The sequence below is a fragment of the Oncorhynchus masou genome, chromosome 1, assembly GCF_036934945.1.
Source record: "Oncorhynchus masou masou isolate Uvic2021 chromosome 1, UVic_Omas_1.1, whole genome shotgun sequence".
Taxonomy (NCBI): Eukaryota; Metazoa; Chordata; class Actinopteri; order Salmoniformes; family Salmonidae; genus Oncorhynchus; species Oncorhynchus masou.
This window is the reverse complement of record NC_088212.1, coordinates 28,070,162-28,089,060: the sequence shown is the minus strand read 5'-3', so window position 1 is coordinate 28,089,060 and position 18,899 is coordinate 28,070,162. Positions and strand designations below refer to the sequence as shown.

Below are 18,899 nucleotides of genomic sequence, written 5' to 3'. Positions count from 1 at the left end.
GATGCGAGCTTCAACTGGAAGCCAGTGGAGAGAGCGGAGGAGCGGGGTGACGTGAGAGAACTTGGGAAGGTTGAACACCAGACGGGCTGCGGCGTTCTGGATGAGTTGTAGGGGTTTAATGGCACAGGCAGGGAGCCCAGCCAACAGCGAGTTGCAGTAATCCAGACGGGAGATGACAAGTGCCTGGATTAGGACCTGCGCCGCTTCCTGTGTGAGACAGGGTCGTACTCTGCGGATGTTGTAGAGCATGAACCTACAGGAACGGGCCACCGCCTTGATGTTAGTTGAGAACGACAGGGTGTTGTCCAGGATCACGCCAAGGTTCTTAGCGCTCTGGGAGGAGGACACAATGGAGTTGTCAACCGTGATGGCGAGATCATGGAATGGGCAGTCCTTCCCCGGGAGGAAGAGCAGCTCCGTCTTGCCGAGGTTCAGCTTGAGGTGGTGATCCGTCATCCACACTGATATGTCTGCCAGACATGCAGAGATGCGATTCGCCACCTGGTCATCAGAAGGGGGAAAGGAGAAGATTAATTGTGTGTCGTCTGCATAGCAATGATAGGAGAGACCATGTGAGGTTATGACAGAGCCAAGTGACTTGGTGTATAGCGAGAATAGGAGAGGGCCTAGAACAGAGCCCTGGGGGACACCAGTGGTGAGAGCGCGTGGCGAGGAGACAGATTCTCGCCACGCCACCTGGTAGGAGCGACCTGTCAGGTAGGACGCAATCCAAGCGTGGGCCGCGCCGGAGATGCCCAACTCGGAGAGGGTGGAGAGGAGGATCTGATGGTTCACAGTATCGAAGGCAGCCGATAGGTCTAGAAGGATGAGAGCAGAGGAGAGAGAGTTAGCTTTAGCAGTGCGGAGCGCCTCTGTGATACAGAGAAGAGCAGTCTCAGTTGAATGACTAGTCTTGAAACCTGACTGATTTGGATCAAGAAGGTCATTCTGAGAGAGATAGCGGGAGAGCTGGCCAAGGACGGCACGTTCAAGAGTTTTGGAGAGAAAAGAAAGAAGGGATACTGGTCTGTAGTTGTTGACATATGAGGGATCGAGTGTAGGTTTTTTCAGAAGGGGTGCAACTCTCGCTCTCTTGAAGACGGAAGGGACGTAGCCAGCGGTCAGGGATGAGTTGATGAGCGAGGTGAGGTAAGGGAGAAGGTTTCCGGAAATGGTCTGGAGAAGAGAGGAGGGGATAGGGTCAAGCGGGCAGGTTGTTGGGCGGCCGGCCGTCACAAGAAGCGAGATTTCATCTGGAGAGAGAGGGGAGAAAGAGGTCAGAGCACAGGGTAGGGCAGTGTGAGCAGAACCAGCGGTGTCGTTTGACTTAGCAAACGAGGATCGGATGTCGTCGACCTTCTTTTCAAAATGGTTGATGAAGTCATCTGCAGAGAGGGAGGAGGGGGGGGGGGAGGAGGATTCAGGAGGGAGGAGAAGGTGGCAAAGAGCTTCCTAGGGTTAGAGGCAGATGCTTGGAATTTAGAGTGGTAGAAAGTGGCTTTAGCAGCAGAGACAGAGGAGGAAAATGTAGAGAGGAGGGAGTGAAAGGATGCCAGGTCCGCAGGGAGGCGAGTTTTCCTCCATTTCCGCTCGGCTGCCCGGAGCCCTGTTCTGTGAGCTCGCAATGAGTCGTCGAGCCACGGAGCGGGAGGGGAGGACTGAGCCGGCCTGGAGGATAGGGGACATAGAGAGTCAAAGGATGCAGAAAGGGAAGAGAGGAGGGTTGAGGAGGCAGAATCAGGAGATAGGTTGGAGAAGGTTTGAGCAGAGGGAAGAGATGATAGGATGGAAGAGGAGAGAGTAGCGGGGGTTGGGACGGCGCGATACCATCCGAGTAGGGGCAGTGTGGGAAGTGTTGGATGAGAGCGAGAGGGAAAAGGATACAAGGTAGTGGTCGGAGACTTGGAGGGGAGTGGAAGAACAGCATCTAGTAAAGATGAGGTCGAGCGTATTGCCTGCCTTGTGAGTAGGGGGAGAAGGTGAGAGGGTGAGGTCAAAAGAGGAGAGGAGTGGAAAGAAGGAGGCAGAGAGGAATGAGTCAAAGGTAGACGTGGGGAGGTTAAAGTCGCCCAGGACTGTGAGAGGTGAGCCGTCCTCAGGAAAGGAGCTTATCAAGGCATCAAGCTCATTGATGAACTCTCCGAGGGAACCTGGAGGGCGATAAATGATAAGGATGTTAAGCTTGAAAGGGCTGGTAACTGTGACAGCATGGAATTCAAAGGAGGCGATAGACAGATGGGTAAGGGGAGAAAGAGAGAATGACCACTTGGGAGAGATGAGGATCCCAGTGCCACCACCCCGCTGACCAGAAGCTCTCGGGGTGTGCGAGAACACGTGGGCGGATGAAGAGAGAGCAGTAGGAGTAGCAGTGTTATCTGTGGTGATCCATGTTTCCGTCAGTGCCAAGAAGTCGAGGGACTGGAGGGAGGCATAGGCTGAGATGAACTCTGCCTTGTTGGCCGCAGATCGGCAGTTCCAGAGGCTACCGGAGACCTGGAACTCCACGTGGGTCGTGCGCGCTGGGACCACCAGATTAGGGTGGCCGCGGCCACGCGGTGTGGAGCGTTTGTATGGTCTGTGCAGAGAGGAGAGAACAGGGATAGATAGACACATAGTTGACAGGCTACAGAAGAGGCTACACTAATGCAAAGGAGATTGGAATGACAAGTGGACTACACGTCTCGAATGTTCAGAAAGTTAAGCTTACGTAGCAAGAATCTTATTGACTAAAATGATTGAAATGATACAGTACTGCTGGAGTAGGCTAGCTGGTAGTGGCTGCGTTGTTGACTTTGTAGGCTAGCTGGCAATGGCTGCGTTGTTGACACTACACTAATCAAGTCGTTCCGTTGAGTGTAATAGTTTCTACAGTGCTGCTATTCGGGGGCTAGCTGGCTAGCTAGCAGTGTTGATTACGTTACGTTACGTTAAAAGAACGACAATAGCTGGCTAGCTAACCTAGAGAATCGCTCTAGACTACACAATTGTCTTAGATACAAAGACGGCTATGTAGCTAGCTAGCTACGATCAAACAAATCAAACCGTTGTACTGTAATGAAGTGAAATGAAAATGTGATACTACCTGTGGAGATTGTGGAGATTGATGAGGATTTTTATTTATTTAATCCAATTTAGAATAAGGCTGTAACATAACAAAATGATGAAAAAGTCAAGGGGTCTGAATACTTTCCTGAATGCACTGTAATAGTCAGGGTCGTCGTCCTCCTCGTCTGAGGAGGAGTAGTAGTAGTTGGAAGGATCGGAGGACCAAAATGCAGTGTGGCATGTGCTCACCATGAATTTAATGAACAGGGAACACTTGAACAAACTATACACAAATAACGACCGTGAAGCTATACTAAGAACTGTGCTGACACAAGCAACTAACATAGACAATTGCCCACAACCCAAAATGACAAAACAGGCTACCTAAATATGGTTCCCAATCAGAGACAACGACTAACACCTGCCTCTGGCAGGGTAGCCTAGTGTTTAGAGCGTTGGACTAGTAACCGCAAGGTTGCAAGTTCAAACCCCGAGCTGACAAGGTACAAATCTGCCGTTCTGCCACTGTCCCACTGTTCCTAGGCCGTCATTGAAAATAAGAATTTGTTCTTAACTGACTTGCCTAGTTAAATAAAGGTAAAAAAAATAAAGAGGGAGTTTGCAGTTGGGAGAGTGCACTGTGTCAACCGTGGGGGTGCCCATGCAGCTGTGGATCAGAAGAGCCCTGTGAGAGAAAGACAGGTTGAGATTGACAGAGTTTGAGTGGGGCAGAATGTTTCCTATGCTGAGGCAGTGAAGAGAGTAGAGGATAGTCCAAGGATGAGTGAGTCAACTGGGAGCCCTCACAGTGAATAGTCCTGTAGAGAGAGTTTTAGTAAGATTGGATTTCTTGCGTTTATAGAGTTGGTGATCAACTGCATTGCACTGATAGAGCGGAAATCATCAAGATAGATGTGGTAGTTGCAGAAGCAGATAAATATTTTGGTGTATGAGATTTTAGTTCAGATCAACAGAAAGTTTTGAGAGAAGGGGTTCCATCCTCCCAGGCCAACGGCCTGGTGTGGGATCGTTTAGGGCTAAGTAGTGGGATGGGGTGGAGGGTTTGGGGGCTAGTGTATAGGATGGCAGGTGGGTGGAAAATCTGGTGATGTTTCCTTGAGCAAGGCAAGGCACCCTGTTTGCTCTGGATAAGTGTGTCTGCTAAATGGCTGAAATGTAAATGTATATTAGGTGCAGGGTGAGAAGGTGGTGCAATTTAAGGTTTTCCCTTAATTTTTTATTTTGTCACAATGTGGAATGCACATTCCGAACTGAGAAAGGAAGCAATACGCCCCCCAAAAACGTCTAGTCTACCGGAAATTCACAATTTTTTTGTGTGTGTCATAAACAACTTTATATCGGAGGGCCTGCACATGCACAATGTGGTGCGATACGACAGACCCTATACGTATTTTTTAAATGTTATTTTTTATTAACAACCAATCAATACAGAAAGTACACGAGGGAACACAAGTATATATCAATTATATACAATGGACAATCGATCTAGGGGGCACAATATCACATTACATTTACACAAGGACCTTAAGGGACATACATACACTGACAATTCTAACAGCTTTTTTGTTAGTAGAGTATTTAACTGTCTTAAAATACAGTTCAATTTATTTTTGTAGGGTAAGAAAATGTGTTTTGTTGTTTGTAAATTTACATTTGTGTATATGAAATTTGGCCAAAAGAATAATTAAATGAATTACATAAAAAGGTTTCAGCTTATTTCTATCTTGTGTAAAGATTCCAAGCTGTACATCTCTCCACAATAGTGTCAAATGGTGGCAGGGTAGCCTAGTGGTTAGAGCATTGGACTAGTAACCGACAGGTTGCAAGTTCAAATCCCTGAGCTGACAAGGTACAAAAATCTGTCATTCTGAACAGGCAGTTAGCCCACTGTTCCCAGGCTGTCATTGAAAATAAGAATTTGTTTTTAACTGACTTGCCTAGTAAAATAAAGGTTAAAAAAAAAAAATCTTCCTAAATGTGTTCAATTATAAATCTACTGATGTCTTGCCACAGTTTTCTTACGTGAATACAATGCCAAAAAATATGCAGCACTGTTTCTGGGTGGTCATTACAAAAGGAGCAATTTGAGTTTATGTTTTCCTTAAACTTCTTCATATAGTGGTTAATATTTATGGATACTTTTAAAGGAAATTCCTTAATTTTGTTAACAAGTAGGTATGTGTGGGAACATCCAAACTTTTTTCCAACAGATATTATCAATAAATCCATTCCAATAAGGCATGACATAAGGAAAAGCTACAACATCCTGCTGAAACAAGGTTCGTATCGCTCTACCGGAAATTCACAAGAAGAAGAAGTCTGTCTCTCACTGACGTCAATGCAGGACTAGGTTGCGCCATTTTGAAAGTACAATCAGGGAGGGGGAAATTTTGCAAGCAAGCAGCCAGCTAAACAAGAGGCTTTGCAAGGTGTTTCCAAGGGAGAGTCGCTGTATGTCAAAGCACTGCTACGCAAGATAAGTGACATGAGAAGTTGAAGAATAGTAGGGGGAAAGCCACACACTCTGTAGCGTTACGATTCACCTGCACTCATCGAGATTCTGCTTGTACACACCCTAGCACGGTAAACTGGAAAGATAAGCAAGGGCCCCAACCAAGGCAAGCCCTCCTCGACAGAGATTCCCTCTCCACCATGGCAGGTAAAGTTAACTAGCAGGCTACTGTCGTTAACTAACTATGACGCATACATAAAATTGTCAAGTTAATTGCCCATAAAATCTACAAATTGTTTTGATGTAACGTTAGATTGTCCACTTTCTTGATATTTAGAGATAATCTAGCTAGCTAAGGTTAGCGTTGTACGTCTACGAGTTGGGAGTGTAAACGTTGCTCTGCATGTGTTGTCCAGCGATAGTGGAGGCTTCGGCTAGGTTAGCTAGCTAACGCTACCATCGACATTTAGATAGCTAATGTTACCTAACTATATATATCTGTGTTAGTTATCACTTCCACTCTGTATTGGAGCTAAAGTTAGCAAGCAAGGATGTCTATTTTGCTCAATAGTTCTCTTGATGATGTTTTATGGAAAGTACCTACAGTAGTCAGAAGATTATAAACAAAGCATGCTGATCAATAAGATTCATATTATCTTTGACATCAGAACCATGATGATGCAGCTTTTGATTTTCAAAGCATTGCTGTTTGTGCGGTTCTAGGAGCTGGCGGCGGAGGCAATGATGTGCAGTGGTGTTTCTCTCAAGTCAAAGGAGCGATTGATGACGATGTGGCTGAAGGTATGACTGATGATTCAGACTCTAGACTGCTAACTAGCTAGTTGATGTAGTGTGCAGTTAGCAACGACAGCCACCGACTCACTTTCACTCTCCTCTCAAAACATCATTACCATAACTTCAATTAAAATCACGGAACACAACAAGCGCTTATTAGAGACAGGCTTCTATTTGAGCCAGGCATCTATTAATGCATACAGACGTTTGCTCATTTACATAGCTAGTTGATTTTGTTTAGTTCTTGCATTCACTTCAAGCATTTTAATCAATCTATGCATTGCCTGCACTGTGTTATCATGTACACACAGTGTCAGTCATTGAGTCTTAGTATGCCTATTTTGAAGTTGTTGACTGTTTTTGTGCTTGCCAGTTAACAGTAGCTTGCTGTTATCAGCCAATGTCTAGCAGTTTCTTACTCGTGATAAAAAAAACCCAGATGATTTCCATAATTTAAAAATTCACTGTTGAATTATTTAATGTAACACATCAAACTTTAAACCTGGTAATCTATTCATGTTAACCCTGTGAACAATTAATTTAGACAAAAGGTTTATTTGCTGAAATTTGTGCCTTTGCCCAGCTATTAAAAGGGACAGGTGGCTTTTTGAGACTGTTTAATTGAAGTTTTACGTTACCCACCAAACATGTCAAATAATAAAGGGACATGTTAATTTTGCGATCAGATGTGATGGTGCATAATTGATTGTCTGGAAATGGTCAGTGACCCAAAACGAAAGGTAAGATGATGTTGGGTGATTCACATGATGGAGCTATAGTCTGTTATGCCATGCAGTTTTGGTCTGTAGCCTTCTTCATCTCATGATGCAGGTTAGTAAAGCATTGGTAAAGAGCCCATGTTAACTCTTGTACTTTTCCACTTAAATTCATTAAGATACTGGGAACACTGGCACTTTTGCTTTTTAATTTGAGAGCTAGTAGCCTAATTGGGTTTAGTCTGCATAGACAGTGTGCTTAGTTGCACATAAGATATAGGGATCTGTGTATGTCTGTAGCTAGCTTTCCATCCAGTTGGCAACAGATTTTCATGTGAAATTTTAAAAATATGCATAAAAACAATATGAGCATTTTCCAGGGATGTTTCCATAAAATGTACTTGTTGTGGATAAAGGCTGTGCGTGATGATATAGTGCACCTAAATACAGTTGAAGTTGGAAGTTTACATACCCCTTAGCCAGATACATTTAAACTCAGTTTTTCACACTTCCTGACATTTAATCCTAGTAAAAATTCCCTGTCTTAGGTCACTTAGGATCCCCACTTTTATTTTAAGAATGTGAAATGTCAGAATAATAGTAGAGAGAGTGATTTATTTCAGCTTTTATTTCTTTCATCACATTCCGAGTGGGTCAGAAGATTACATACACTCAATTAGCATTTGGTAGCATTGCCTTTAAATTGTTTATCTTGGGTCAAATGTTTTGGGTAGCCTTCCACAAGCTTCCCACAATAAGTTGGGTGAATTTTGTCCCATTCCTCCTGACAGAGCTGGTGTAACTGAGTCCGGTTCGTAGGCCTTCTTGCTTTTCAGTTCTGCCCACAAATTCTCTATAGGATTGAGGTCAGGGCTTTGTGATGGCCATTCCAATACCTTGAATTTGTTGTTCTTAAGCCATTTTGCCACAACTTTAGAAGTATGCTTGGGGTCATTGTCCTTTTGTTTGCGATCAAGCTTTAACTTGCTGACTGATGTCTTGAGATGTTGCTTCAATATATCCACATAATTTCCCTTCATAACAATGCATCTATTTTGGGAAGTGCACAAGTCCCTCCTGCAGCAAAGCACCCTAACAACATGATGCTGCCACCCCTGTGCTTCACGGTTGGGCTGGTGTTCTTCGGCTTGCAAGCCTCCCCCTTTTCCTCCAAACATAACGATGGTCATTATGGCCAAACAGTTTTATTTTGTTTCATCAGACCAGAGGTCATTTCTCCAAAATGTATGATCTTTGTCCCCATATGCAGTTGCAAACCGTAGTCTGGCTTTTTTTATGGCGGTTTTGGAGCAGTGGCTTCTTCCTTGCTGAGCAGCCTTTCAGGTGATGTCGATATTGGACCCCGTTTTACTGTGGATATAGATACTTTCGTACCTGTTTCCTCCAGCACCTTCACAAAGGTCCTTTGCTGCTGTTCTGGGATTGATTTGCACTTTTCGCACCAAAGTACGTTCATCTCTAGGAGACAGAACGCATCTCCTTTCTGAGTGGTATGACGGCTGCGTGGTCCCATGGTGTTTAAACTTGCATACTATTTTTTGTACAGACGAACGTGGTACCTTCAGGCGTTTGTAAATTGCTCCCAAGGATGAACCAGACTTGTGGAGGTCTACAATGATGTCAATTAGCCTATCAGAAGCTTCTAAAGCCATGACATGTTTTATTTTTTTTCCCAGGCTGTTTAAAGGCACAGTCAACTTAGTGTATGTAAACTTCTGACCCATTGGAATTGTGATACAGTGAATTATAAGTTAAATAATCTGTCTAAACAATTGTTGGAAAAATTACTTGTGTCATGCACAAAGTAGATGTCCTAACCGACTTGCCAAAACTATAGTTTGTTAACAAGAAATTTGTGGAGTGGTTGAAAAACTAGTTTTAATGACTCCAACCTAAGTGTATGTAAACTTCTGACTTCAACTGAATAACATTTATGGTTAAATTACCATGTACTTAAATTACCATGTACTTGTTCAATTGTCCATCGCATTTTCAACTCTACTGATGGTTTTGTCACACACAATAAGTGCATTGTATAGAAAATGTGACCACTCTGGCCTTGGCACATGCGCTCTACGCTCACAGATGCATTCGGGTTTTACCTATGTGATGAGATTATAATAGACAAAAGAGAAAGTGTTTTTATTTGTCAAACAGCCTATCGTCGATCATGTCACCGGAATAAGACCCTCAATATTTATTGGAAAGGAGCATCAAGCTGATCTCAGTGTACTTTCACCAAGTTCATTGTTTATTTAATCTGTAGCCTAATAAACTGCATGCTTTCCCAAGTCGTAGTGGGAGGACAACACAATATATCATCTCGTGACTCAAAAGTTTGCTTCGATATGTTAGTTATGTCGACATTTGTGCATACGTGTTTCCACGACCGTTTCTCTCATAATTACATTTACAGACGCACAAAAGTCCTGTCTTGTCTAGTGTGTTTTGTCGACATTTGGAACATTTTCCAACAAATTTGCAGTTTCCATCAGGCCTGTCACTTTTTCCTGACGTGTACTTTACTCGCATAAAAAGGTTGGATGGAAACCTGTTTGCTGTGTGCCTGTCCCTTTAAGTTAATCTAAACAGACTTTCAGACATGCGAAAGGCTGCAAGACTCAGACAGTGGCAATGTGGGACACGCAACAGTTTTCATGCTGCTGCAAAATACAGTTTATTCTGCTTGTTTCCTTTCCCCTTTGTCTGTTCCTATTGGAACTGTGGGGAGGCAGTGTGTGGCTGTGACAGGAGCTGAGTCAAGTACTTCTCCATAGCACTCCTGTTGTGTTGGGGATAGCACTACCCTACACTCAGGCTTGTGCCAACCTCAGTCATAAGGGAGAGATTGTTGAGCTAAAGGCAGCGGGATGAGAATTCTATGGAAGCGGTTAGCTGTCGATGCTATGTTTGTTTTACATTTTCCCTCTGGTGTGGTATACCTTGCTTTCCACAGCTTCTCAAAATCACATTTAGGCTACTAGTATTACTCTCTGTAGTGAAATCAGTGCACCACTGTTGGGCACTAGATGCATTGCTAAATGGAGAGCCCCCCCCCCAAAAAAAAAACATGACAAATGTTGATACATCTATTATTTTGCAATAAGCAATTTAACCTACTACTTGTCATGTTATTTGTAACAGCTGACATCATATCCACTGTGGAATTCAATCACTCTGGGGAGCTACTAGCCACTGGGGACAAGGGGGGCCGCGTTGTGATCTTTCAGCAGGAGCTGGAGGTAAGTAAAGGATCCTGCTCAACACAGTCCACTAAAATCAATTACTTGACTGAAACTTGTCTCAGAATCTGATATGCATGTTGTCATTGAGTAGAGCAAGAACCAGCCACAGTGCCGTGGGGAGTACAATGTTTACAGCACCTTCCAGAGCCACGAGCCTGAGTTCGACTACCTGAAGAGCCTGGAGATCGAGGAGAAGATCAACAAGATCCGGTGGCTGCCTCAGAAGAACGCTGCACAGTTCCTCTTGTCCACAAATGGTCAGCAGAGCAGTGTGTGCATGTAGCCTTATCCTCCCCAGCCCTTCCTCTGGTGAAGATGGGGAAACTCTAGATAAGCTGTTTTATTAATTTGATTCATTTGTATGATTTGAATAGGAGGGGGATCAACAGAAATATTTAGCTTGTGCAGAAGCAGTGTGACATACATCTGTGTTGTCTTGCAGATAAAACTATAAAGCTGTGGAAAATCAGTGAACGGGACAAGCGACCAGAGGGGTACAACCTCAAGGAAGAGGATGGGCGCTACAGAGACCCCACTACCGTCACAACACTACGGGTGTGTAGACCTTCACGTACCCACTACCTATACCCTACACACTCAGAGACCCCAACACTGACACAACTAAGAGTGTGTAGACTCACCCTATACACCTAATCTTATACACACAACTCATACTACAGAACCTGCTAAATCTCTTCTTCACCATAGGTCCCAGTGTTTCAGCCGATGGACCTGATGGTTGAGGCCAGCCCCAGGCGAGTGTTTGCTAATGCACACACCTACCACATCAACTCCATCTCGGTCAACAGTGACTGTGAGACCTACTTGTCTGCTGATGACCTTCGCATCAATCTCTGGAACCTAGAGATCACTGACCGCAGCTTTAGTATCCTCTGTTTGGTCACCATCACTTTTCCTTTCAGTCTGTCTGATGAACACAGTGTCTGATGGTGATCTTGATCCATCTCAATTTCCTGCTGTCTGATTTAAAAAATAATAATAATAATAATATATCCCATTTAGCAGACGCTTTTGTCCAAAGCGACTTACAAGTCGGCTGGGGCCACTACTTTTACATATGGGTGGCCCCAGTGGGAAACGAACCCACGACGCTTGGCGTTGCAAGCGCCATGCTCTACCGACTGAGCCACACAGGAAAAAAAATCTGTATGTGTGTATAGACTTTTGTCTTGGATAGTACTGTAATCAATTTCACTGAGACAGTTCAATAAAGCACAATTCAAGTAATTTGTTGGATAGGGTAGTTCAGGATCCCCCTTATCTGTGGTAGTGTCAGAGCTGTTATGTTTGCCCTTGACCTCACTGACCTCCTCAGACATTGTGGACATCAAGCCAGTCAACATGGAGGAGCTGACAGAGGTGATTACAGCAGCAGAGTTCCATCCAAACCAGTGCAACACATTTGTCTACAGTAGCAGCAAGGGCACCATCCGCCTCTGTGACATGAGAGCATCAGCTCTCTGTGACCAGCACTCCAAACGTAAGTGGCATCTGACAGTGGAGTCAAAGATTTTAGTTTCAGACAGAAGAATGCTGTGCCCTGTGGAGACTACTAGGTAAAGTGACTAAAATGGTATATTGATTGAAATGACTACTACATGTACCCAGTTTTTTGGAGACAGGTTAAAAGTACTGAGAAGCCCAGAAATTTCAGAGACCTTGGAAGCAGATGTTTCAAGAGTCCATTCCTGTCATTGACTACTCAATCAATCAAATGTATTTACAAAGCCCTCACATCAGCTGATTTCACAAAGTGCTGAACAGAAATCTAGCCAATGAACTGACTAAGCGAGCACACTTCTCCTTGTCTCATTCAGTGTTTGAAGAGCCTGAAGATCCAAGCAATCGTTCATTCTTCTCTGAGATTATCTCTTCCATCTCTGATGTCAAGTTCAGCCACAGTGGGCGCTACATGATGACCCGGGACTACCTGTCCGTCAAAATCTGGGACCTCAACATGGAGTCCCGTCCAGTAGAGACTTATCAGGTCAGCTGGTGTCTGTGTGGTGGGAGATGGTGGCATCATGGATGTTGCGTCCAAAATTCTATTTGCTTGTCAAATCTCTAAACTTATATCTCTCTCTATATATATCTCTATATGTCTATATATCAAAGTCTTCTAGTAGGGGGAGATATAGTGTATACATGTGTCCTTTACGTGTACACCTGTCCTGTATTGGCCTTTGTTGTATTTGATGGTTTTCAAGCAAGGATACATTCAGTTGATTATTGTATCATTTGTTATCATTTGACATTCGATGGTATGCTTATATTAGACTGAACCAATGTATTTTTTTGTGCAAATATAATGTACTGTTTTCAGTGTCTTGATAAACTATCATTTTTCTCCCAACAGGTCCATGAATACCTCAGGAGTAAACTGTGCTCACTCTATGAGAACGACTGCATCTTTGATAAGTTTGAGTGCTGCTGGAATGGAAACGACAGGTGAGAATCAAGTTTAGCATTAGGTTTAGAATTATGAATAGCTGTCTGACATTGATCATGAAGTTGATGCTGTATGATACATTACATTAGGGATGGGCAACTCCAGTCCTCTGATGCTGGAGTGGTGTCCCCCCCCCCCTCCCTAACAGATACAGCTGATTTAAAAAAATGCATTCTAAACTGAAGATCATGATTAGTTGTTTATAGGAGTCCGGTGTGTTAGCTGGGGCAATCAATCAGGCCCCGAGGACTGAAGTTGCCCATCCCTGCATTAGATCAATGTTAGACATTGAGGACACATTAAAGAGTAATAATTGTATTTATTACTATTTTGTACATAGTAATGTTATGTTCCATTTGGCCTACAGAAGAAAGGCTGTAGATACTGTAAGATACAGTACATGGGGATATCCCCTCATCTGAACTGAGCGACACAGGCCTTATCAAAGGCTTCCTTTATCGCTGTCCAACAGAACTCAAGGCTCACCCTTGCATTTTCATGTGACTCCGCCTACAGTTTGATAAACGGCATTGGCACTTGGATTGGAACCGGTTGCTATGGTCAGATTACATGAAAATAGAGCTATTTGGCATTGAAAAACAGAAGCATATGCAGAAAAGTACCTCATACCCACAGTAAATTATGGTGGTGGAAATGGTTAATTGACCTCAAAATCAACATATGGCCATCTGTCTCCGGACTTGAAAATCTGTACTTTGAATTGAAGAGGGCAGTCCATAGCAGCAGATAAAGTATATCAATGATCTGAAAAGATTTTGTATGGAATGATGGTTTAAGATCCCTCCCAACATGTTCTCCAATCTCAACATTTTAGAAAAGGCTGTGCCATTATCCTCTCACGGGGAGGGTGTTAGACTACTGAAAACATGGGTGCCAATAGTTTTGACCTGTATCTTTGACTTTTTTTTAAATTACTTGTTAAACAATATCTCTTTCTCTGAGCTATTGTATTAGTATAAAAAAAAGGAATTTCCCCCTTTTTGCATAGCGTATAGGTCAGTGTTTATTTTTTAAAGTATTTTTGCTTATATTTATCAAGGGTGCTAATAATTATGGACCTGACTCTACATTTATTTTTATTTTACTTTTATTTAACTAGGCATTTCAGTTAAGAACATATTCTTATTTACAATGACGGCCTAGGAACAGTGGGGTAACTCCCTTGTTCAGGGGCAGAACAACAGATTTTTACCTTGTCAGCTTGGGGATTCGAACTAGAAACCTTTCAGTTACTGGCCCAAAGCTCTAACCACTAGGCTACCTGTCGCCACAATATAGTTGAATTTTGTACGGTCTTAATATGCCTGAGATAAATAAGTGTTTTGATTCTGTGATTGAAAGACTGATGTGAAACCACTCTGTCTGCCACTACCTCAGTTTCATTCCCCACCCTTGTCCTCCTCAGTGTTGTGATGACGGGCTCATACAACAACTTCTTCAGGATGTTTGACCGAGGATACCGGCAGGATGTGACCCTGGAGGCGTCTCGGGAAAGCAGTAAGCCTCGTTCTGTGCTCAAGCCCCGCAAGGTGTGCACAGGTGGGAAGCGCAAGAAAGACGAGATCAGTGTAGACAGCCTGGACTTTAACAAGAAGATCCTCCACACGGCCTGGCACCCTCAGGACAACATCATCGCCGTGGCCACCACTAACAACCTCTATATATTTCAGGACAAACTGTAACAAATATTCAATGAACCCTTCATATCCCAGATCCCACTTTAGCCTCACTACTCTGGTCCCCAACATCTCAAATGGAGAAGTGCAGCAAAACGCCTCTGTTTTGATGGCTTTCTTAGTCTTATTTCCTGTTCAGGGGGCTCCAACAGTACCACACTTCTTCTGCCACATTGCAACTGTTGTCCACTACATCCCAAAGGGAACACTTTTTTAACACTAGTCTTTGAGATATTGATATGTTGCTAATTTAACGGTTTTGGTGCCACAAGCATTTTTTATATATACAAGCATTTTTTTCTTTTAATAGGAAGTTGTTCCCTCCCATCCCTCCATCGTTGACACAGATCACAACATTGCTATTCTTCACTGACCAAATTGGCAAGCTGACAGCTCTCAATTTTTGTCCCAGGCCATTTGTCAAATTTCCAAGTTTGCTCACCCTCTTTCACATACAGTACACACTTACTCTAAACATTGATGTAGACACGTATACACACACACACAATAGCTCAACTCAGTTGGTGGGCTGGGTTGGGGTCTGGGGGTAATTTCGAGACAACTATGTAGAATATAGAGTTAGCCAGTCTGAGACTACAGACAAGGGTTAACCGTCTGGTAAGCACAGTGCCCTTCTCCAGAGGTAGCCTACAGTATGAAGCCATTGCTTTTCCAAGTAAACGGTAGTGGGCAGAGGCATTGCAGCCTAATCTCCTTCTTGCACTTAGAGTGCCACCATGTAAAGCTCAGCACAGAGGCTCCAGTGCAGTAATTGCAGGAGAAAGACAGGCCTGCCTTGGCTGACCTGCATGACTTGTCCGTTTTTAAATGTAAGCGCGGCACCCATTTGTACCTCTGCTGCTCAGTTCCATGCATGCGTCTTGACTTATGCTTCTTGTGAATTTTTAAGTTTTCCCTCTGGATCAAGTTTTTTGTTTGTTTTTTTAATGATGTTTTGTACTTCAGATAAAGAATAATCACTATAATTAGTTTATTTTTGTATGAATTAAGAAGACAGATATTGATTGATATCCTTTAATCCCTTCGCACTACTTGGTGTAGTCTGATCACTGTTGTCTATTAAGCTGTAGGTTTTGGACTGGTCTATGGACTGAAGGATTACTTGGACTGGTGAAAGTTAACGTGACTTACTGTGTTAAATTCACATGGGCTGCGGGTTTGAAGATGGAGTGCATATTAATGTGCCATTAAAGGCTTTATGCATGTTGAATGTCCAAATAAGTATTTTCAGGTATGTGTCACTGGAATCATAATGATCATTCATTTTTGTATTTGGGTTACTGTATCCGATATTGACTGGAATGGATTCGGGTGCTTCTGAGTTTAAGCTAGTTCATTTGCGCTAATTGTTTTAACTCCGGTGTGGATCTGTGTGCATCCGTTTGTTTGCCATGGCTGTGTTTTCAAAAAAATTGCACTGAGTAAAAGATCATTTTATTATTAATAGCCCATTGTACGTTGAGAATGGGAAAGGCATTTTCTGTTTGCTTCAGTTTGACTGAAGAAATGCTCTTAACCGCACGTTCACTGAGTATCAGGTTTATTGACTAGACAGGGTTACTGACTTGAAATATTTTATGAAACAATATTTTCTCTCTTTGATTGTGCGTAAGTTCTTTATGCAGGAAACAAACAAAACTGTTAAGTGAGTCGTGTTAGTGGGTATAATTGGTTGGAATTACTGGGTAATGTCAGCTCAGGGCATTGGAGACAGTATTTCAAAAAAATGGCATTTCCAGCGTTTGTACTGTATTTAGTCAATGTGGCATTCTTTGTTGATATTTTGGGAGGTAAATTATTTTTTCTTCCATCGGTAGCACATGGCTACGCGAATACTTGATTGACGAGATACCAATTGTGAGCCATTTGATCGTAATAAGTTAGCATTAAGAGTATCAATTGAGTCTCATTTACTAGTAAGGCTACCAATAAGCAGTATTGCAGACTGCAATAAAGGTAATTAGCTCTACTGGTGTTGTGAGGGTCACTTCCTCATGTCCTTGTTGAATACTTAGATTTTCTTATGTTTGTTTTGTGGACAGTTTATAATGGCTGTCACTTATAATAGCTGTTGTGAAAATGTGTCATGACATGAGGAACAAGAGTAGCCTACTACTAGCCTAATGTTTAGGTATGGTTAAGATGTAAAATGCTCAATAGGAGAAGCAACACGTGATACCCCTAACCCCATACCGCCATTACACTCTTTGCATTAGAACATCATGGCTCAGTTACGGTATAAATGTAATTGTTGCCACAGATCGGCTCTTATTTTTATATATATATATATATATATATATATACATACATACATACAGTTGAAGTTGGAAGTTTACATACACCTTAGCCAAATACATTTCAACTCAGTTTTTCACAATTCCTGACATTTAATCCTAGTAAAAATTCCCTGTCTTAGGTCAGTTAGGATCACCACTTTATTTTAAGAATTTGAAATGTCAGAATAATAGTATAGAGTGATTTATTTCTGTCTTTCATCACATTCCCAGTGGGTCAGAAGTTTACATACACTCAATTAGTATTTGGTAGCATTGCCTTTCAATTGTTTTAACTTGGGTCAATCGTTTCGGGTAGCCTTCCACAAGCTTCCCACAATACATTTGGGTGAATTTTGGCCCATTCCTCCTGGCAGAGCTGGTTTAACTGAGTCAGGTTTGTTGTAGGCCTCCTTGCTCGCGCACACTTTTTCAGTTCTGTCCACAAATTGTCTATAGGGTTGAAGTCGGGGCTTTGTGATGGCCACTCCAATACCTTGAATTTGTTGTCCTTACTCCGTTTTGCCACAACTTTGGAAGTATGATTAGAGTCATTGTCCATTTGGAAGACCCATTTGTGACCAAGTTTTAACTTCCTGACTGATGTCTTGATGTTGCTTCAATATAGTCCCTCCTGCAGCAAAACACCCACACATGATGCTGCCACCCCCGTGCTTCACAGTTGGGATGGTGTTCTTCAGCTGGTAAGGCTCCCCATTTTTCCTCCAAACATAACAATGGTCGTTATGGCCAAGCAGTTCTATTTTTGTTTCATCAGACCAGAGGACATTTCACCAAAAAGTACCATCTTTGTCTCCATGTGCAGTTGCAAACCGTATGTCGATATAGGACTTGTGGATATAGTTGTTTTTGTACCTGTTTCCTCCAGCATTTTCACAAGGTCCTTTGCTGCTGTTCTGGGATTGATTTGCACTTTTCGCACCAAAATACGTTAATCTCTAGGAGACAGAACGCCTCTCTTTCCTGGGTGGTTTGACAGCTGCGTGGTCCCATGGTGTTTGTACTTGCGTACTATTGTTTTTGCAGCTGGACGTGGTCTGAGGTCTTAGCTGATTTGCTTTTGATTTTCCCATAATGTCAAGCAAAGAGGCACTGAGTTTGAAGGTAGGCCTCGAAATACATCCACAGGTACACCTCCAATTGACTCAAATTATGTCAATTAGCCTATCTGAAGTTTCTAAAGCCATGACAACATTTTCTGGAATTTTTCAAGCTGTTTAAAGGCACAGTCAACTTAGTGTATAAACTTCTGACCCCTGGAATTGTGATACAGTGAAATAATGTCTGTAAACAATTGTTGGAAAATTTACTTGTCATGTACAAAGTAGATGTCCTAACCGACTTGCCAAAACTATAGTTTGTTAACAAGAAATTTGTGGAGTGGGTGAAAAACAAGTTTAAATGACTCCAACCTAAGTATGTAATCTTCCGACTTCAACTGTATATCTCTGCTGTCAGTTTAGACTAAAACAATACTTGGAGACACCTGAACAAAATAAAATAATACTTTCCTCCACACACTCCTGTCTTCACAACTCTTGTCTAAAGCCACAAAATGTCATTCAGAAGGACCTAATTGCCTTTTTCATAGCAGAGGAAATTAGATAAAGTACGTTTCCTGAAGTGACTGGCGGCTTATCAGGCAGGAGAATGCCCAGGGGAACTTAAATATAAATGTATTCACAGGACTCACAACAGAATGCACTTTTTATTTTTGTGAATTTCTTTTATTTGTATGTTTTGTTTTGAGGGACTCTTGATAAAGGTTGGGAAATTCTGGGTGATTTAAAAGAAAAAGGAATACAGCAGTTTTAAAGGTTCACAGTATAGGTCTGTTTGCATTTGTCAAACAGAATAAAATACAGTTTAGGTTAATGAGTAATAAAGAATTAATAAAATAATTGTAATACGTTTCTGACTTCTTTCACAGTGAGATGACTTGTATTTGTATAATGTTCTCATATAGGAAAGTGTATTGTCATTACATACACAAGCACCATTTGAAAATAAAGCAAGACTATTTAAATGCGAAATACAAGGAATACACATCACAAACAAATGTTTATTTGCGTTGGTGCATATTTTGCACAACAAATTAAAGTTCGTGAAATAATTTGGTGAC

At 42.4% G+C, this 18,899-nt stretch overlaps 1 protein-coding gene across 1 annotated transcript; it reads left to right on the top strand.

Moving 5' to 3' along the window:
* The first annotated feature begins 5,392 nt into the window (after nucleotides 1–5,392).
* LOC135541081 (serine/threonine-protein phosphatase 2A 55 kDa regulatory subunit B alpha isoform) lies at nucleotides 5,393–18,689 on the top strand. Its single transcript, XM_064967207.1, has 10 exons — nucleotides 5,393–5,725; nucleotides 6,242–6,319; nucleotides 10,195–10,292; nucleotides 10,387–10,552; nucleotides 10,738–10,850; nucleotides 11,004–11,181; nucleotides 11,632–11,796; nucleotides 12,134–12,303; nucleotides 12,673–12,764; nucleotides 14,192–18,689. Exons 1-10 carry the CDS (start codon nucleotides 5,719–5,721, stop codon nucleotides 14,466–14,468), a joined length of 1,344 nt encoding a protein of 447 aa, XP_064823279.1. The 5' UTR covers nucleotides 5,393–5,718; the 3' UTR covers nucleotides 14,469–18,689.
* Nucleotides 18,690–18,899: the final 210 nt, after the last annotated feature.